The following is a 20,525-nucleotide window of genomic DNA, read 5'->3' on the forward strand; positions in this document are numbered from 1 at the left end:
ACCCTGAAGCTGTCCAGCTGCCACCACCCGACTGGTCAAGCTAAATCAAACCCATGAGAAATTCCTGCAACTTCCTAGCATGAGCTGAGCTTTTTGGCTAAAATGTGTTGTGTTAGCAGGCAACTGTACTGAACCCTCTTGTGAATTTAAAATGCTTTGCTGCTGGCATTAAGATTGGAGTGGAAAAGTGAGCTCAAGTGATATAACAAGGATCAGAAGAGCCAGAGGATTTCGTGTTGGGGCTGCCCTAGATTTCTGTTGCTGTGTTTTCCTGTTGAGTTCCTGCCTGTGGAAAACACAACCCTCCCACAGCACCCGCATGCCCTGGTTTGCAGTTGCTTTTCTAGCGTGTGTGGGGCTTGTTCCGGAAGGGGAAGAAGCGGAATATTGGGGCATACTTATTCAGGCATTAAGTGACTTACAAACCAGCTGTATTATCTACTGCACTCTGGAGCTTGCGTTGAAACTCAAGCTGTATCAAACTTGGCTGCCTTATTTCTGGAAGCGTTACAAATACTCCAGGGAGCGCCTTTGCTATTGTACTCTCATACTGAATTATTATTAAAGGAAACAAAGCTCCTGTTCAACTGCAGCTTTCCACAGGGGTGGAATAGCTCTGTGCTACTTGGTCGTTATGAATGGAAGGCCGAGACGTGGGCAGCAATGAAACTGAGTCCCTGAAACGTGTGGCGGGGTTTAGGGAAGGGTAAAGAAGGGCTGCAGAGCTGGTGAAGGGCCTAGAGCACAAGCCCCGTGAGGAGTGGCTGAGGGAACTGAGGGTGTTTGGTCTGGAGAGAGGAAGCTCAGGGGAGACCTCATTGCTCTCTGCAACTACCTGAAAGGAGGTTGTGGGGAGCTGGGGGTTGGCCTCTTGTTACAGGTTACTTGTGGTAGTGCTAAAGGGAAAGGCCTCGTGTTGCGCCAGAGGAGGTTCAGGTTGGAAATGAGGAGACATTTCTTTTCAGAAAGAGCAGGCAGGTGTTGGGACGGGTTGCCCAGGGAGGTGGTGGCGTCACTGTCCCTGGGGGTGTTTGAGGAGAGGTTGGACGTGGTGCTTGGGGACATGGCTCAGTGGGTGACATTGGTGGTAGGGGGACAGTTAGACCAGATGATCTTGAAGGCCTTTTCCAACCCTAGTGATTCTGTGATTCTTCTGTGAAGGGGCTCGATGAAGGAAATAGGAGCTTGGGCACAAGTCTCCAACACCCTGAGGTGAGGATGAGGGGGCCGCGTGAGGCCGTGTGGGACCGCGTGGGGCTGTGTAAGACCGCGTGAGGCCGTGTGGGACCGTTTGGGACCGTTTGGGACCGTGTGAGGCCGTTTAGGACCGTGTGGGGCCGTTTGGGACCGCGTGGGGCCGGGCAGAGGCGGGTGGCGGCCGCCAGGGGCGCCGTGGGGCCGGGCGCAGTGCGCGGCCGGGAGGAGCCGCGGGCGGCGCCGCTCGCTCGGTGCCCGGTGCGCGGTGCGCGGAGCCCGGTGCGCGGAGCGGGGCCCGCCATGAACAGCATCAAGAGCGTCCCGGCGCGGGTGCTGAGCCGCCGAGCGGGGCACAGCCTGGAAGCGGAGCGGGAGCAGTTCGACAAAAACCAGGCAAGGGCAGGCGGAAGGGGTTGTGGTGTGTGTATGGGGGGGAGGATCGGGGATCCCGGGGATCCGGTCCCCGTCCCCGCGGCGCCGGCTGTGAGGGGAGCGGTGAGGGCGCTGCGGGACCGGCCCCGCTCCGTGGGGGCTCCGTGGGGGCTCCGTGGGGTAGCGGCGCTGCACGAGGGGCCTGGCCGGGGGTGTGTGTGGGGGAAAACTGGAGGCCACCGGGCTTTGGGGACCCGCCGTCCGTCTGTCCGTCCTCCCCGGTGGGCACCGGGCTGCAGCACGGGGTTGTTCTCCCCTTTCTCCCCTCACATCGCCCACCCTGCCCCGGTCCCCGGGCTGGTTTGGTGCCGGAGAGCTCCCCCCACGAAGAGCAGGTGCTGGTTTCGGGTGTTGTGCTCGGCCACGCTGGGTGGGAAGCGGCGATTGTTGGGGTTGGGGTTGGGGTTGGGGAGCGACACGGGAAAACCGGCGAGTCCTGCTCCTGCCGGACCCGTCTCCTTCAACCGCCCCACCGGGCAGCGCTGAGAAATCACCACAGCGTGAGCGCTGCCTCCTGCACCCAAGGGCAGCCTGCGCCTGCCGGGCAGGAGCACGTCCCTCCACCTCCTTCCATCCCTTTTGGCTTTTCCTTCCCTTGGCCCAAGCCACAAGAGAGAAGTCGCATCGTACGAGCACGTCGTGGCACCACACGGATGCGACTTCGCTCGCACGTCTTCACTCGCTGCAAGACGTCCTACAAAAGCTTCATCCTAAGCAGGACGTTTCCAACATCGTTACGGGGGTATCGATCTGCCTTTTCCGTCTAATTATAGCTGCGGGGATGGCCTCTGGGTGGTTGAGGCTGGTGGCAGGGTGGATTTCATGACCCCACCGTGCTGCGGCAGCGGGAGGCTGAAACCGAGCGCTGCCCCATCGCCTCTGCCCCGTGCCGCTGGTGCAGGTGGGGATGCTGGGCCTGGTGTGAGCCTGGTGCTCGTGGGCAGTTTGGAGGCCGCACAATTTTCCTGGAAGTTCTTTTTGAGGTCTTGGTGCAGGCGTCCCCCTCGGAGAGGCTGCGTGTGGGACGTGGGAGCCTGCTGTCCCCACTGGGTGCTCACATTGCAATGTCATCAGAAGCAAAACTCATGTTTTTCTGTGCCCAAGTTCTTCCTTCTCTTAGACACGTGCCAGAAGGTAAAAATCCAACCAGCTAAGCATCCACATACGGCTTCTGAGTGGTACTTTTCTGGTATGATTTGGGGAGGAGAAGCATTAGGAAAGGAGCTTTGGAGAGGATCTGCAGCTCAGCTGATCCAGCAGCCCCCGGGTCGCCCCAGGGGAAGTTTCCAGCCTGACATCCTGCTGCCAGAAATCGTCCTGCTGCCAAAAATCGCTCCCCGCCGTGGTGTGGGGACCTGGCATCCACCTGCCGGGTGGGGATTGCGGCACCGCAGGATGCCAGGGCTCGGGGGAGCCGTGGGCGGAGAGGCTCACGCTGTAATTAAAAGCAGCCTGGAAAGAAAGGGTGGATGTAAACCATGCTCCTTCATTTGGGCGCTTTGATCCCAGCTTTAGTCACCAGCTTGGTACGTGAGGGCTGTGAGTAAGGTGTTCGGGCTGTGCCCATGTGGGTTCCCGGGGCCCGCAGGCGGGCAGGTTTCAGAGTCTGACCCCCCCAGCTGTCAGCACTGGGGTGGCGATGGGGAAATCGTCGGCAGGTTGCATAAAGGTTTCGGCCATGCTCTTTGTGCACCCATGCTCACAAGCAGGACGTGTCCATCTCCAGATGTCTCTGTTTTGAACCACTTTTTTGGGAACTTCCTGGCCAGCCCGGGGTTTTGAGGCAGCAGAAGCACATCCAAGTCGCTGTCCCCAGGCAGTGGCATCGTTTTGGTGCTACCTTGGTTTATTTGGGACCAAGCTGGACGCGGCGTCTCCCATCTCAGCAGTGGTGAAGGTGGCCTGGGGGCTCCTCACCTGCTCCGGATATAAATCAGATCAGTTCAGCCCTCAGCACTGAATCACTGAGTAAGAAACCAGCCCCTCCAGCAGCCCCCAGGCTCATGGGCAACAAGGCAATAAAACCACCAGCACCGATGGGGACTGCAGGCTGGTTTTGGGACAGGCAGGCTGGTCCCAGCCCGTCCTGTTGGGTAGACACGAGTGGACAAGCTCCCATCCCCTGGGATGGATCATCCCCTGGTGGTGTTTCCCTTGTTCCAACCCCGTGGGGATCGAGCTGAGCCCGGCTGCTGCTGCTGATTTGAGCTGAGCTTGCTGTCACTCCTTGCAGGGCAGGAGACGGCTTTGCCCTGCTGCCCCCTGAGCAAAGCGCCCCGATAAGATGCAATAAACCACCCTTAGGGGCTCGTTAGGAGCCTTGGGGCTCGTTAACCTTCGGGGTTAAGAGGATTGCATCTAGTTGCCAGCTTAACTCTGCTGCTGCTTTACTGACCCACATGGCAGGGGAACGCCAGGGCTTCCCTGAGCACAACCAAAGCGAAATCACTGCAGGCACAGCAGTTTTGGGCTCACTTTGGGCAATTTGGGGCATAAACGCCTTCAGCATCACCCCTGCGGCTGGGCGGTGGTGATGCAAGCCCCGGAGTCTGCACCTGTGTCCTGAGGGCTGCTCGGCCCCAAAATGCTGAGACAAGGAGTGCTGATAATGCCTGTGGGGGGATCAGCTCTGTGAGTTTCTTGCCCCCGCTGATATTTGACAGGACAGCAGCGTGCTGGAGCTCAGGGCACCGAGTTCCTTGTGCATGAGCTCCTCTCACCATGCAGAATACCAGGTGACACAAACCCAGGGCTGGTGTCGGGAAACCTGCGTGCTGCCGGGAGGTAAGGCTGGAGCAGGTTTTATGGCCTGTGCACAGGGAGGGACTGCGTTTCCCTTCCGGCACAAGCGCCAACGGCGCGCTTGCTTCCTGCCTTCCTGGCCACTTGGCTTTTCCTCCACGAAGGCACCGGTGACAAAGGGCTCTCAGACACAGGCACGGCCCCAGCGCTTGTGCCAGGGCGGAGCAGCCCAGCTCAGCTGAGCCTGGGACGGAGAAAAATCCTTGTGGTTCCCAGCAGCTCGGTTTTGGAGCCCGGCGTGAGCTGAGCAATGCGTCTGGCTCCTATTTTTGGGACCAAACCATAATTTGAAGTGCGATTAAATCCAGTAATGTACAGATAACCATCCTGATAAGGGCAGCATGTGGCACTCCTCTCCATTAACCTCACTGCTCTGGATCGTGGCATCGCAGCCCTGCTCCCTCCTTGCTTGGGGGCTGCGTTTTCCCGGAGCTGCTCGCCCGCGGGGCTGCCATCAAAGTCGTGGAAAAACACCCGGTTCAAAGGCTTCTTGTGATTACACAAACAACCCGAGAATTTGGCATCTCGCAGTCGTGCTTTACCACTCGCCGGCGCTGAGTTCAGGCTCCAAAAATGCCGTGTGTTTACCGGGCCAGCCGAGGGTACCAGCGGCTCTTGTCGAGCCGCCAGCCATGCGCCGATGGGGAACGGGGAGGGCTTCCAACAGGCTGCTTTGTTCAGGGACAAAAAAGCCTGGGTTTGCGTGTCACGAAGGGTTTCGAAGTGACAAACGTGGTATTAAATTCAGAGTAGTCCCAAAGAGCCCCGGGTGGTTGGGCCGTTCCCAGCTGGCAGCACACCCGGCTCTTTGGTTGGGGGGGATGCGGGTTGGGGACGGGGTGGCCCCGAGGTTTGCTGCTGACTGCCCATCTCTCCTTCTCCCGCAGGCCATCAGCATCAGCAAGGCCATAAATACGCAAGAGGCACCGGTGAAGGAGAAACATGTGCGCCGTATCCTTTTCCTCAGCTGCTTGGTGATGTGGGAGCTCCGTTCTTGTCCCTGCAGGAGATCTGCTGCCTCTGAGCAGTGCGGTGCCAGGGCAGGGGGGTTTTGGGGTGTGGGACAGCTTGGCTGGGGTGGCATCTCGGAGGTTCATCCATCGGTGAAAATGCAAAGGAAGGAAATGCTCCATGGGATGATTTGAAATGCTTGTGGCAGGAAAACGTGGGAGTCCCTAGTGCACCCTGCAGCCAGGAGAAATAAATGGGGTCTTGTCTGTGGGCACAGCTCCGTGCTGGTGGCCTCTGAGCCCGCAACGTGTCCCCCCTGTGTGTGTCTGCTTGGCCTTGACTGCTGGGAAGGGATCATCCTGGGGACTCACCATGAGAAGGGGGCCTTCACCTTCTGGTCCTATGCCATCGGGCTGCCCCTGCCCAGCAGCTCCATCCTCAGCTGGAAGTTCTGCCACGTCCTGCACAAAGTCCTGCGCGATGGCCACCCCAACGTGAGTGTCCCCTCCCAAACATCCCTCCCGCCAGCTCGGTCTTTTTGGGGGGAAGCGCATTACGTCCCTCGGCAAAGCACCCCATTAGCTCCCAGCCCTGAAACCTCCCCAGCCTCTGGCGTTTGGGGTTGAGCTTTGAGTTTTGCTGTGAGGGGCTGGATCCCGAAGCTGGATCCCTGTTCCATTGCTCCCACTTCTGCCCCTAGGTCCTCCAGGACTGCCAGCGGTACCGCAGCAACATCCGCGAGGTGGGAGACCTGTGGGTAAGTGGCAAAGCTGCGGAGATCAGAGGTTGGTGCCTTGCTGGGGGCTTGGGAGCGGGTACTGGGGCTTCCCTGGGGAGGGGATTTGGGCAGGGGCTGATCCTCGAGCACCTGCAGGGGATGGAAGGGCCAAAAAGCATCACGTGCATGGGGAAAGCAACCCACCAGCAGAAATAACCTGCTGGGGAGTGGGTGTGGGTGCAGCGAGGGGCAGGTGGGAGAGGGTGAGAGCTGTGGGGCTGCTGTGGGTGGCAGGTGGTTTTCTGCATCGCTCCAGATACCCCAATTTTCCCTTTGTCTCTTCATCAGGGCCATTTGCATGACCGGTACGGGCAGCTGGTGAGCATCTACACACGGCTCCTCCTCACCAAGATCTCCTTCCACGCCAAGGTGAGACCCTCCGCAGCGTCTGCACCCCCAGAGCTCTCTACTTGCTGGGGCACCCAGCGGGGTTTGCAGGGGCATGTGCTGCACCAGCAAAATTATCAGCAGCAACAGCTGTTTGTTTTTTTCCTTTTACAAAGCACCACGAGTTCCCCCCGGGCCTCGAAGTGTCAGATGAGGTGCTGGAAAAGACGGCGGGGACGGATGTGAATAACATGTGAGTGTCCTCGTGGGAGCAGTGTGCTCCAGGGTGGGTGCATCCTGCTAACCAAACGGCCTCATGAAAGGCAGCCGGCGGCGTTTTTAAATCACCCCTGGTCTGTCAGGGTTCAGCAGTGCCTGGTTTCTCCTAGAGCAATGAGACACAGTGTAAACACAGGGAGCAAACACACCAAAGTCTCGTAGATCAGAGGGAGGTGGGGGGGAAAAAAAGGACTCAGTGGGAGGAAATGCAGCCTGGAAAAGTGGCGTCCTGTAGGAGCACCTGTAGCAAGCATAAACAGCTGGAGCAACGATATCCGTGCTGCACAGTGACCCGTTTGTTTCTTTTGGCAGCTTCCAGCTGACAGTGGAGCTGTTTGACTACCTGGACTGCGAGCTGAAGCTGTCAGAGTCAGGTGAGGAGGAGGCAGGTCCTTCCCGGCCACCCCGGGGCTCTTGAGCAATAGTTTCGCTCTTTGGTCAGGAAGCAAGTTCCAGTTTGGGTCCTTTCTCCTCCTCCTCCTCCTCTTCCTGGAGTCTTTGGAGAGAGTGTCTCAGCTGGTTTCCCTGTCGATGTTCTGTAGAGGCAGTTGTAGGAAAATATTTCAGAAATGTGGTTATTTTTAGCACACCTGAGCAGTGCAAAGTGTTGTACAGTGCTGCTCTGAAATGCCTTTTTGTGCCTTTTCAGTGCAATGATGTTAATTGTGTGCATTACCCAAATCCTTTCCACCCCCCAAAGCAGAGCACAGAGGCTGTGTTCCTTTATAAATATTCATTTCCTCGTGTTGAAATACCTCCAGCAGGGCTGGTGGCCCCTGCCCATGTTTGCTTCCCTTGCCTCATTCTCCAGGAATTTTGAGATGGCTTAAAAATAAGGCAGTTTCTTCCCCTCCATCAGACATCAGGAGCATGATGCTGCCCTGGAGAACGGGGTGCAGTGGTGGGGCCATGCTCCTGGCTTCGTTAGCCATCCGCATCTCCTCCTGACCCAGTTATACGGAGAATTTATATTCATAAATATTTCAAAGCTGAGCGGGGAAGAAGTCAATCGATGCGCTGCCTGGATTTCTGCCAGGGGAAGGGATCCATTTCTGTGCCGTCCCCTGCCCTCGCATCCTGCCCCAGCTCTTTGCAGGGCAAAAAACATCGCCTTTCCCAGCCACCCCTTGTGGTGGCAATTACCAATGGCAGCTGTCCTGCCCATTTATCATCCCGGGTTAAATCCCTCCTATTTGGGATCGGGGATATCCGTGGCAGAGCTGAGCCCCCATTACTTCTGCCACCAAGGTCCCTGTGGGTGTTTTTCTTGCACGGAGCGGGGTTGTTCCCTGCTCAGCAGCACAAGACGGTGGTTGGCAAAGCCACAGCTGTCATGGTTAATGATCAAGCCGAGCTGGCTGGAGCCTGGTGGCTCTGCAAACACGTCCCCGGCGCCTCACCGTGCTCTCCCCTCCAGTTTTCCGGCAGCTCAACACCTCCATGGCGCTCTCGCAGATGTCAGCGGTGCAGTGCCGCCTGGCCCCCCTCATCCAGGTGATCCAGGACTGCAGCCACCTCTACCACTACGCCGTCAAGCTCATGTTCAAGCTGCACTCCTGTGAGTCCCCACACCCTGCACTTCCCCTCACTGCATCCCCCGTCCCTGCCGCTGCAGTCACCCGGGGATGCCCCGTGTCCCTCCTGGTCCCACCTGGCCTTTGTAGCCTGAGGGATGTGGGCACATGGGAATAAATTCACAGCTGGAGTGGGGCAGAATTTGCAGCCACTGCTGTCCCCTTCCCGTTGCCACAGGTCTGCCAGCTGACACCTTGCAAGGCCACCGCGACCGCTTCCACGAGCAGTTTCGCAGGTACCCGGGGCTGACACAGGGCACTGGGGTCCCTCCAAGCCTCCCCGCATCCCCTTCAAACCATTTTTCTTTCCTTCCCCCTTCCAGCCTCAAAAGCTTCTTTAAGAAAGCCTCCGACATGCTGTATTTCAAGCGGCTCATCCAGATTCCCCGGCTGCCGGAGGTACGGTGGGGTTTCAGCATGCGATGGTTTGAGAGGGTTTTTAGGGTGCACGGGGGTGTTCCCCTACAAAGGGGGCCTGAAGATGCTGCAGAGGGACACGCCAGTGTCTCATGGCAATGTGGGGTCACCTCCCTCCCCGTGGCACTCCTGAAAATCCATGGAGGTGTCACCGTGACTTCTTGTCCCCACAGAACCCCCCAAACTTCTTGCGGGCGTCCGCGCTGGCAGAGCACGTGAAACCAGTGGTCGTCATCCCCGAGGAAGCCCCCGAGGACGAGGAGCCAGAGAGCCTCATCGAGATCAGCACAGCTTCCACCACAGAGCCCCAGGTGGGGGCACAGGGAGGGGCAGAGACCTGTGGAGGGGGGGGCAAGGACTCAGCCTGACGCCCTCTGTCCTCCCCAGGTCACCTCGGATTTATTTCAGCAAACCTTCGGGCCACCCAACGGCATTCGGGATGACAGGGATGCGCAGATCGAGAGCCTGAAGAAGGAGGTGGACACGCTCCGCGCGGAGATGGAGAAGATTAAGCTGGAGGTAAAAGCTGGGCGGGGGAGCAGCTGCTTTTCCACACTGTAGTGGGGAAACCCAGATGGGATCTGGCAGGATTCGGGCACGGGGTCCTGGCGTCCTGTTTTGGGACCTCTCCCAGTGCCAGCACCCAGCTCCCAGGGAAGCAGATGGGACAGAGGACAACCTTGGGTGCTAAAGGGAGATCTTCCTGGGGCATCTTGCAGCTGCTTTGCCCAAAACTACAGCTGGGCACCTGGAAGGAGGTTTTTTGGGGTAGAGGGGGTGTTGGCACCCCCACGGGGCAGCACCTGAGCACCGTTTGACCCTGCAGGCGCAGCGGTACATCACGCAGCTCAAGGCGCAGGTGAACAGCCTGGAGGGCGAGGTGGAGGAGCAGCGCAAGCAGAAGCAGAAGGCGCTGGTGGACAACGAGCAGCTCCGGGACGAGCTGGAGAAGCTGCAGCAGGTGAAACAGGACAGTGACCGGTCCCTGCGGCTCTGCGCCGAGGCAGAAAGTAGGTGCAGGGCAGCTGCTTCGCCCAGCAGCACCCGTGGGCTGCGGGAAGCCACTGGAGCGGGCGCTGATGTGTTCTCACCCCCTCCAGAGAAAGCCAACGCCACCGAGATTCGCTACACGAAGCTGAAGGAGAAGCACAGCGAGCTCATCAACACCCACGCCGAGCTCCTGAGGAAGGTAACGCCACTGTCTGCAAGGACCAGATGCTGCCTTTGTCCCCCTGTCACTGTGTCCCCCCAGCCCAGCCCTGCGTCGATCCCATCCTCCTGCACTCGGAGCCCCCCAAGCACCCCTTAAATTCATGTCCGCCAACATTCTGGATGCCACGAAAAAGGCATCGCCCCTATTGCCCCAGCCAGGATTTGGGCAGAGGGAGGGTGGAGGTGGTTTTGTGGCGAGGGTCACCTCTCTGAAAGAGCCCCGTGTCCCTACACAGAACGCTGACACGGCCAAGCAGCTGACGGTGACGCAGCAGAGCCAGGAGGAGGTGGCGCGAGTCAAGGAGCAGCTGGAGTTTCAGGTTGAGCAGGTCAAGCGGGAAGCAGAGATGAAGGTGAGCAAGTCATGGGGCCACAGGTCCTGCCCCGGCCCCGCATGGAGCCCATCCCAGCCCGGGGCACATGGCACATAGGGGGTGGTTCGGGACGGTGCCTGGTTCAGGAGGGAAGGAGCTGCCCTGGCTCTTCATTGTGGTGTTATTTGATGCGTGCTTTGTTCGCTTCTTGCCCAAATCTGCCATTTCTTCCCCCAAGAAAATGCTGCGCTCCAAACCTCTGGGTTCGGATGCTTTCATTCCAGCAACCTGGGGGTTGCTCCCCAAACTCCAGCCCTTTCAGCCCCCCTGTTCCAAGACCCCCAGACACCATCCTGCTCCCACAAACCGCCACCAGGCTGGTTTCCACTGAGCCCCAGCGCGGGTTTTTTGGTTGCAGCTGGAGGACCAGAGCGTGCAGATGGAGCAGCTGCGGCGGGAGCTGGATGCTCGGCGGGACGAGCTGGACCAGGCGCAGAGCTCGCTCAGCCACGCCAAGCAGGTACCCGGGGAGCACCCAAATCCCTGCTGAGCCCAAGAGCAAACTCACTGGGGTCCCTCAGTGTGGGTCCAGCCCATCGGTGTCACAAGCTGAGCCCCTTCTGTAACCATGGGGTGATGACCTGTGGGTGACAGGGGTCTCCTGGCCCTCCTGACAGGCAGGCACGGAACTCAGCGCCCAGCTGGAGACCCTGCAGGCTGAGAAGGAGCAGCTGAGGCGCTCAGTGAGCGAGAAGGAGCGCGAGCTGCTCTCCACGCGCAGCCTTGTCCAGGAGAAGGAGCTGCAGCTGAGCCAGGAGGCTGACAAGGCCAGCAGGGAGATCTGCGAGCTGCAGGGCAAACTCCTGGAGAAGGTACAGTGCTGCGCCCCTCACTCGGTTTTGGGGAGGGTGCTGAGCATTTGGGGGGCTCTGCCAATCTGCTGTCGATGCAGCCATCTGGATGGGACTTGCAGCATGGGATGCTGGCCTCTAATCCTACAAAAGGGACTCTTGGTGATGGGGTCGCTGTGCCCCAGCCACGTGCCCACACCTCCCTCCCGCCCCACAGAGCAACCAGGAGCAGAGCCTGCAGCAGAAGCTGCTGGACGAGCAGTTTGGCATCCTGCAAGAGGCAGTGCGGGAGGCTGAGGGCATCCTCCGCGACGCGGTGGCCAAGCTGGACGACCCCCTGCACGTCCGCTGCACCAGCTCCCCAGGTATGCCCTGCAGCCCCCTCTCCCCCCAGGACAGGTAACGTGGCATCTCCACTTCCCCCAGGCATCTTCTCCCACCACACATTGAACCTGAGGAGTTTGGGGTCTGACTTCCAGAGTGGGGATTTTTTTAGCTCTTCCTGAACTGTTCTTTAAGGGTTCCTTCCAACCCAAACCATTCTGTGATCTTAACAAAGCTGAATTCCTTGCAGATTACCTGCTCAGCCGTGCAGAGGCGGCGTTGGAGTCCACGGATGCGCTGGAGAGCGGGCACGCGCAGTATGTGGCCTCCATGGCAGGTACCTGGGGCTCGGGACTGGCAGCATTGCTTGAATGTTGCTGTAATTTTATATTTATCCAGCAGCCCCTGGCCGTTTTGGGGCTGTCAGCAAGCATTCACTGCCTGTGGTGGGGGGAGGACACAGGGCCTGGAGCTGGTGGGTCCCCACGTGCTTGTTTGAGGAGCCACCTGCAAGCTGGAGGGGTCAACACCGACCTCTCCAAGCCCTTCTGCTGACCCTTGGATGCCTTTGGGGAGGTGACAGTGCCCTGGGCTGGCTGTCCCTGACCTTATTCTCCTGCTGGCAGATGCTGCAGCACTGGTGGGGGCTCTGTCTCTCTTCGCCCACCTAACAGCCGACACCATCGTGAACGGCAGCGCCACGTCCCACCTGGCTCCCACCGACCATGCTGACCGTGAGTGGATGCAGCAGATGCTCTGGGTGGGGTTCTGCTCATGGGGGTTGTTTTTGGTGCTGTTTTTGGTGGTGGACCCTCCGTTGGGTGGACGTGGGACATCCCTGCACAGCGAGGGGCCCGCCACAGACCTGTCCTCTCCCCAGGGCTGACGGAGACGTGCCGGGACTGCGGGCAGCGGAGCCTGGACTACCTTGGCCAGCTGAAGGACAAGCAGACGCTGGGGCGTGCTGAGCTGGGGGACGTGCGGCAGGCGCTGCGGGGTGTCCTGGGGCTGGCCCAGGTAGGAGCTGGAGCCCAGCACTCCCCCGGGCAGGGGGACTTGGTGGCAGGGGGATTGCCTGAAGGAGAAGCCAAAGCAGGTGGTTAATGCAGGACGTTGCCTCATTTTCTCCAGGTGGGATGTTTGCTCACAGCCTTCTTGCTGCATCCCAGGGAGACGATGGAGAGCTGGTTTTTACTTTAAAAAAAAAAAAAAAAAAGAAAAAAAAAAAGGAAATGTGGCTTTTCCTGTTGCCCAGAGCTGAAATTGGAGATACTGGCTTGGAGTCAGCACTTTGGGGTAGTTTGTCCTGGTGACCTGCAGGTTCTAGTGCATTTTCTGAGCACTGAGACACTTCCTGATGCATGAGGATGGTCACCCTCAGATCAGCTGATGTCTTTCAGCTCAGTACCCCTGTGGTACACTCCTGAGATATCAAATTTCCCAGCTTTCAGATGTTTCTTAAAGCCTCCTGTTAGTCTTTTCCATTAAAATACTGCGAATTTCAAAGGCCATCAGCTCTCTAGAGCTCTGCCATGTTAGCTCTGCCAAACTGCACCTGTATTTGTGTTTTGCCAACTTGGTTTGGGACATTTCCTACCTCTGAGGTCCTTGTGTCCTGTTTGCTGCAAGGTGCTGACCTAAGGGACTCTGCCCTTGCTGCCTGCAGAGTGCTGCTCTTGCAGCTTTATTTATTTAGGGGAGAAAAAAACAAATTCAATGCCTTCTGTGGTTTTATTCCTTACAAATACTTTCTTCTCTTCCTCTGCTGAAAACCTCCTGGCTGTTGCTGCCTCCTCTGGCAGGAGCTGAGACCGAAAAGCTTGGACATCAAGCAGGAAGAGCTAGGGGACATGGTTGAGAAGGAGATGGCCTCTACCTCCGCAGCAATTGAAGATGCTGTCAGGAGGATAGAGGTGAGACGAAGCTGTGGGATGGGCCTTTGGGCAGTGAAATGTCCACTGGTGCCTCTTCTCCTCCTGAGCCCTGCTTGAAGCAGTGCATTATCCCACCTTCCCTTTCCCATTTCCCAACAGGAGATGATGAGCCGAGCCAGGAACGAAAGCTCTGGCATCAAACTCGAAGTGAACGAGCGGTGAGTGTTGGGGGATTGCCATTTTGGTCCTGCAGCGGCTCTAACAGCAGGGCTGGGTGGTGTTCTGAAGCCTCAAGTGCACTCTGGACCTGCATTTTTCTAATGCTAAGCATAAAATTGCCTTACGAAGGGTGGGCCTTCATATTGCACGTCTAAGTTAATATTTGATGGCTGCTTAAAGGTAACCTTCAGCAGGCTGGTCTCTGGAAAAGACTCATTCATTAACTCAGGCCAAAGAGGGCTTTCCTGGATGCTCAACCCTTTTTCTTGTTTCCTTACAGGATTCTGAACTCCTGCACGGACCTCATGAAGGTCAGTACTGCAGGAGCTGAGCTTCTCGGGGGGTCACAAACTGCACAAAACTTTCACTTTCCACCACTGGCAAAATTGATCCTTCTGTATAAAATCCACATCAAACACCAAAACCTGTTCTTCCTCATTCCAGGCCATCAGACTTCTTGTAATGACATCCACAAACTTACAGAAGGAAATAGTAGAGAGTGGCCGGGTAAGTCCTCCCCTACGTTCATCTCCATGCACTGATGTGAAATACCCACAATTTGCAGAAACACCAGCTGAATTTGTCACTTTCCCCCATTAGTGGCTCATTTGCAACCCTGCTGTCTGGAGATGGGCTGCTCAGCCCCGTGCTCTTTGCAGACCTTGCTGTCTCCTTTACAAAGCTTTGTCCATCTAAAGATGATGGCCCGAACCAAATTCACAGTCTCGAGGTTCCAAAGTTAGTTTTCTTGGTCCATATTTAAGTAGGCCAATAAGAGCAACCTGAAGGGCACAGAAATGCTGCTCATCCCTTGATTTATGGCTTTATATATGGCTTAAAATATGGATTTATTTATGGCTTTATACATTGTTATATTGTATGAGGATTTTTTTGTGGATTTTAATGATTTATGGATTTATTATACGTTTATATAGTAGAAAGAAGCTAATGCAGGCCATAATATTCTTGTAACAACAGGGGGCAGCAACAACTCAGGAGTTTTACGCCAAGAACTCGCGCTGGACTGAAGGGCTGATCTCTGCCTCCAAGGCGGTGGGCTGGGGAGCCACACAGCTTGTGTAGGTACCTGGCTGCAGAATGTGGCCGTTACCCCACTCGGATACTCCCTGGCTATTGGGGTGGTCATGTGTGGGTGGTTGGGGTCAGGGCACCACATCCTGAGGTGTGCTGGTTTGGAAAATGTAGGGGCTTGTTTGGAAAAAGCTTTAAAAATCTTGTCCACTCTGTTGCAGGGGCACAGTCCTGCCTCCTGTGGTGTTTTATCCCCATCCAAAACTTCTGGATCTGGGGTTTGAGCAGTTTGCTTTGTAAATGAGCTTTAAATAACCAGACAAAGCTGTGGCTTCAACATCTGATGCGGATTTCTGAGGGTATAGTGGGAGGCAAATAGCCCCCGCTTGTGCTGCAGTGTGAGGCGAGTGTCTCTAACACGCTTTCTCTTCCAACTGCAGAGAGTCAGCAGACAGAGTTGTCCTGCACACAGGCAAATACGAAGAACTGATCGTCTGCTCCCATGAAATCGCTGCCAGCACGGCCCAGCTGGTAGCTGCCTCCAAGGTGAGCATCCCAGCAGGGCTGGCTGCACACCACGTGGCAGGTTTTGTCCTTTTGTTCCCATAGTTTTGTTCCAGGGCTGTTCTCAGGCACTGGTGCATGGCAGTCCTGCCCATGGCCTCCTTCCCAGGGAAGGGAAGCTCTTAATTGGAAGGGGATTATTAAAATTGGAAGGGGATTATTAAAATTGGAAGGAGATTATTATTTTCAAGTTGGTTTCTGCTTTTAATATGTGTCTTTACCTGCATGAATGCTCCCACACCTCACAGGGCTTGCCTCTGATGAGAGGTGTAAAACCTCCCATCTTCCTCCTGCCCAGCTGATTATGTAAAGAAAATAACTAGTGAGGAACCCAGGGAGAGCTACTGCAGGAGGCAGCATTGAGAGGGATGAATTTCGGTCCTTACCACCTTTCTTCTTCATGGTGACGGAGGTTTCAGTGAGCAGAGGGTTGGAGGGAGGTGGGCCGAGACTGCTTTTTGTGGCAGATGATGTTAAAATGAAGAACGGGGTTGTAAAAAAATTATCTGTGCACCAGTGCTGCTTGTTCGTGTGTCCTTGGCTCACGTGGGAGCAGAGGTGGCTTAGTGTCCCCAGGCTGAAGGAGGTCACCTTGTCCCTGATGGGATCATCAAGTCCATCTGTCCTTTTCACATCTAGGTTGTCATTCCCAGTTAGGCCACTGTAACGTGGTGTGGTTGGTGTCCCTGCTCCCGTGCAGGATTTGGCTGCCTCACTGTGCACCCATACCCCTCAGCTGGCAGGCTTTGGGGCCACACTGGGGACCCGCGACCATCTGTGTGTTCGTTGCAGGTGAAAGCTGAGAAGAGCAGCAGGAACTTGGGCAAGCTCCAGGAGTGCTCACGCAACGTCAACGAGATGGCGGCCAACGTGGTGGCTTCCACCAGGACGGGGCAGGAGCAGATCGAGGAGAAAGGTGAGGTTTGGTAAAGCAGGAAGGGAAAGCTAAAAGCTGAAACCCTTGGTTCCTTTCCTGGCCTAGTAAACACCCGCCCCCCCGCTTTTCTCTCCAGACACCATGGACTTCTCAGGCATGTCCCTCATCAAGCTGAAGAAGGAAGAAATGGAGACACAGGTAAAGCCTCTGCACCGGGAGGAAATGAGGGCTAATTCCACTCCCTCTGGAGGGGGCAGCACAACACTTTGGGGGGTTATTGCATCCCCATGGCCATTGCTGCTGGGCACTTGAGGACCAAGCGTGCTCTTGTGGTGCAGGTGAAGGTGCTGGAGCTGGAGAAGTGTCTGGAGGGCGAGCGGGTGCGCCTGGGCGAGCTGAGGAAGCAGCACTACGCCTTGGCTGGTGGCTACGATGCGGCGGAAGATGGGGAGGCTCGGCCAGCACCAGCCCCCAGGAGAGGCATCCTCAAGAAGCCGGCCCTGGCCCAGAAACCCGGCCACGTCTCGGGGCCGGACAGAGAGGTAGGGACATCAGAAGAGGGGGGACACGGGGCTGGGGACACGTTTGTGCCCTAATCTTTGGGTTTGTCCCCTCTCGTTGCAGCCTGAGCAAGACGCCAGCCTGCACCGGGCGCACGCTGTCAACTTCTAGTGGGACCGAGGGGACGGAGCTGGGGCCCAGCCCCGGGGTGGGGGCAGCCACAGCAACGCTCTTATGTCTGTGTTTTAAACAGATCGCCTTGCCTCTGCACTGGTGTGCCTTCGTGCGCGGGGGTCTCCTCCCTGCCTGGCCTGAGAAACTGGATTTTTTTTTTTAAGTGACTTTTATTTTTTTTCACTCAGTTCCTATCAGTAGAGTTGTTGGGGTCCTGCAGCTCCCCAAGCAGTGCAGGATGCCCTCCTCGTGGCCTGCTGAGCAGCTCGCCCAGTTTAACTTAATTTGGGATTCTTTTGGGTTGATTTTTATTTTATTTTTTATCAGCTCTAGACATTTTCAGTAAATGTAGCTCTCTACTGTACTGCTTAGACCCTTTCAAAGAACTGTGAAATGTTTTTGAAGTAGGAAACTGCTGGGCTTTTCTTGCAACTGTTTTTTTAAATTCCCCTTTTTCAGGAATAATTTGACTTTGTTTCAGCGTGGGATCAGCTCTCAACAGAGAAGGGGAATTTAGCTTTAACAGGCGCGAGGAACATTTTGTAAGGGAAAAAGCAGGTATTGACACACTGGCAATAAGGATATAAACATTTTTATTTCCTTTTCTATTTTGTATTACTACAGCAACAGCAGGGGATCAGTTGCATTATGTTTTATATGTAAGATAATTAGCAGAATTAAACCTAACCGTGGCCTGCAGGAGCCAGGGGACGTTAAACATGGCAAAGTCTGCAGCAATAAGGGAACGCTGATGGGAAGAGATGGGGGGCAGAGGAAACGTAATCAGCTGTATCTTCTCCTTGAACTACTACCATGATGTAGATTATTAAAGCAGCAATATTTAAACAAGGTGTGGTGCTTGGGCAGCGGTGGGGTTGGCACTAAAGGGTTTTCCAGAAGGTGCTGAATTGCCTCCTGGTGGGGAAGTGCCTCGGGGGAGTTCAGTGATGGTACAGGGGTGGGATGGGTGAGATGTGGCCGTGAGATGGAGGCTCCTCGCTGCCCCTCTGGGCCCCCATGGGCAGGAACAAGACACCACGAAGGGTTTTGAGCCAGGGTGGCTTTGTGGCGGATCATACAGGCGATGAAAGCTGTGGCTGAAGGCACAGGGCCAGGCACCTGCACCCAGGGCTCGCTGCTGGCTGCAGGGCACCTGCCCAAAGTCAACGGGGAAGTCTTTGGCAAACCTCAAGGTTACTGACAATTTATTTGAAATTGCTTCCGCTTCAGCCTTAGGATGACAGAAAGGAGATGTTTCAAGGAATCTCAGTTATTCTGCAGGGCTGAGTTTCACTTCAGCTTCTGGCACAACTCAGGTGCACCCATGGACACCTGAAGCAAAGACACCCCTGAGAGGGTGAGCACAGCACCCATGTAGTTAAGAGGAGCAGTGTGAAGACTATTAAAAAAAATAAATACGTAGAATCAACTTTTTCATCCAGTTCCTCATGAAGGACTAAATCGCTAAAGCAATTATAAAATTTCATACAAGCCACAGTACAAAGCCTGTAGTTAACCATTAACAATAGACTGTGAAGCTGTTAGTTAGAATTACAACTTTCTATATCTAAAGAATGAAACCTTTAGAAAGCATTTTATTATTCAATAGCGTAGCTGCCTCCTGAAAACCTAAGTTAAGTTTTCTGAGGTTACACATCACAAACCATATTATCGGGTTATAAACAACCCACCCTGGCAGCGCGGTGAGCTGTAATTCTCATTTCCCAACCAATCATATCTATAAAAAAGAGCCCACATCTTGAAAATGGGCTTTGGTGTTTGTTAAATACTGATGTCACCGGGCAAGACAAGCAGCTAGCTGACTCCTGCAAGCTACAGGGAGTGCTTCCCCAGCCTGACAAGGCACATTCTTCCCTGGAAGGCAAAGCAAAGCTCTTATCTGCAGCAGCACTGGAGGAAAGGCTTTAGTTTATTGGGTGACCAATAAATACCACACCGTGCTGTCACGTTACAGCACCAACCGTGGCCAGCCCTGTACTTCTAAGTTTCGTTTCTTCCTGAAACCCTTTCTCTTCACACAAGGAAGTGCTTGCTGCGGTAGCTTGCAGTCTATTTATAGGCAGTGATAAAGCTGTATTTGCTGGGAGACTGACGTCACCCTGGCCACTCACACCAGCACATCTCATAATGGAAATATTGATTAATCAGGAATGCTAACTTTCAAATTGTGCTACCGTAAATCTAGCCACAGCTCTATTTAAAGTTTAAAGAATTCAAAAGCAAAGCGATATTGGCTTTAAAAGCAGTCCTATGGGTGAATGGAACTTGTTCAACAACGCTGCTGTTTCATTATGGTTTACTTAAATCAATACTTGCAGAGGCTGCAGGTAAAGTGACCCGTGCAAGCATGTTCAAAGTCAAAAAAAAATAACAGCACAAACTAGCCCCAAATGCCATTTAAAACCAAACTTACTTACATACTAAAGTAGTTTTATATCAAAATTAAGCTTGCTGTCCATTTTAAGATTGCCTCAATTCCCATTCTTTTTGGAAAGTATTTTCTAGTCATAGCAGTCATGAAAAAAAATAAACAAACCACATCACAAACTGTCTATGCAAAGGTTTAGGCTAAGATTCCATCAAGACGCCCTGTTGTACAGAATCCAATTTGCTAATGAGTTTTAAATGCCATTATTGTATCCGTAGAGCAAGGAACATGCTTAGAACTGTGCCGAGAACAAATTTTACTCACTACTTGCAACAAAAACAGTGGAAAATAACCAAGAGAAAGATGTGAAACATGACAGTCTGCTCCCTCCTACCAAGGGTAGTTCAGTGCAGTTTATTTTTCTTGAAGCAGTTTTCAGGCAGCCTCTTATTGAAGCCCTCCTCTCCCCCACCCTCTGGCTTCCTCGGCAGCCAAACCTCGTGTAACCACAAATGAGTTTGGATGTGAGCGCACAAAGCAGCTGAAGTTGAGCACCTGCACTGTTAGAGAGAGCGAGGTTTAGAAAACACAAGTCTCCCAGATCACTAAGAAGAAAAACTCCATTGAAAGTAAGCACACAAATAGAAAATGCTGCTATGACAAGCTTTAGGAAATCAGCTAAAAAAGAAACTTCTGTAAAAATGTTTTTAAGAGCCCTTAAAGCCGTGAGCAGCCGCCACCCACTTGCGGGGTGGGTTATTTCCCTTCTGAGCCTAACCTGCAGGGCACCAGGTAAGTGCTTCTGTGCAACACTGTTCTTGGCACAGGCATTCCCTGAATGGCCCAATTGGGAAAATTACTTGGGAAGGAAAGAAATCTCAGCCAAGACAGACATTTTACAAACACCCCTGGGGTCAGCTGACTTAATTTAAAACAGCACAATGCAAAGAGGCTGCATATAGCCCTTGCAAAACATCACTGGTAGTGTGGGACAGCTAACAGACACACACACACAAAGCACCCCAAAAGGCAGCATAGCATTTCCACAGCACGGTCAACCGGGGCACAAGAGTGTCATAAAGCTTCACTGAAGCTTCAGGTGAGAAATTCTCTTGAAAGAAATCAGTCTAAAAAGCACCAAGTGCTTCAATCACAGTGGCAAAGACTCAGAAGTAAACAGGCAAACCTGTAGAAGATTCTGTTGGGGTTGATTAATGTACAACTGGAAGAGGACTCAAATTAGAGGAACAAGTGTTACAGTAGGATGTGTATAGGTTTGTGTGACCTCCAAAGCCAGCTTCCAAAGAGAAGGGAGGGCTCCAGACATGAAACACTACCCATGTCACCAACACATCACTTGCAGCTTCTGTGTTAATTTTTTTTTGTTGTTATCCATTACACAACCAACATGTGGGTTCCCTACCTGGCAGCATCTCA

At 54.7% G+C, this 20,525-nt stretch overlaps 1 protein-coding gene across 1 annotated transcript; it reads left to right on the forward strand.

Moving 5' to 3' along the window:
• Positions 1-1,389: 1,389 nt before the first annotated feature.
• HIP1R (huntingtin interacting protein 1 related) lies at positions 1,390-17,548 on the forward strand. Its single transcript, XM_068654429.1, has 31 exons — positions 1,390-1,590; positions 5,319-5,382; positions 5,734-5,876; positions 6,083-6,139; positions 6,449-6,529; positions 6,664-6,740; positions 7,079-7,140; positions 8,184-8,324; positions 8,519-8,576; positions 8,664-8,739; positions 8,931-9,068; positions 9,145-9,276; positions 9,584-9,767; positions 9,858-9,946; positions 10,206-10,322; positions 10,702-10,803; positions 10,961-11,155; positions 11,352-11,499; positions 11,709-11,795; positions 12,085-12,192; positions 12,339-12,475; positions 13,261-13,371; positions 13,492-13,550; positions 13,832-13,862; positions 13,996-14,058; positions 14,530-14,630; positions 15,024-15,129; positions 15,940-16,063; positions 16,161-16,222; positions 16,363-16,566; positions 16,649-17,548. The coding sequence occupies exons 1-31, from the start codon at positions 1,498-1,500 to the stop codon at positions 16,694-16,696; spliced, it is 3,198 nt and encodes a 1,065-aa protein (XP_068510530.1). The 5' UTR covers positions 1,390-1,497; the 3' UTR covers positions 16,697-17,548.
• The last annotated feature ends 2,977 nt before the right edge of the window (positions 17,549-20,525 follow it).

Source organism: Anas acuta, chromosome 17 (genome assembly GCF_963932015.1).
Source record: "Anas acuta chromosome 17, bAnaAcu1.1, whole genome shotgun sequence".
NCBI lineage: Eukaryota > Metazoa > Chordata > Aves > Anseriformes > Anatidae > Anas > Anas acuta.

Excerpts from the sequence above, each read along its gene's own strand:
- HIP1R (XM_068654429.1), top strand. The coding sequence starts at position 1,498 with ATGAACAGCATCAAGAGCGTCCCGGCGCGGGTGCTGAGCCGCCGAGCG. Across the intron at positions 9,947-10,205 it reads ACGCCGAGCTCCTGAGGAAG|AACGCTGACACGGCCAAGCA; the intron begins GTAACGCCACTG and ends GTCCCTACACAG. Across the intron at positions 11,500-11,708 it reads CCGCTGCACCAGCTCCCCAG|ATTACCTGCTCAGCCGTGCA; the intron begins GTATGCCCTGCA and ends AATTCCTTGCAG.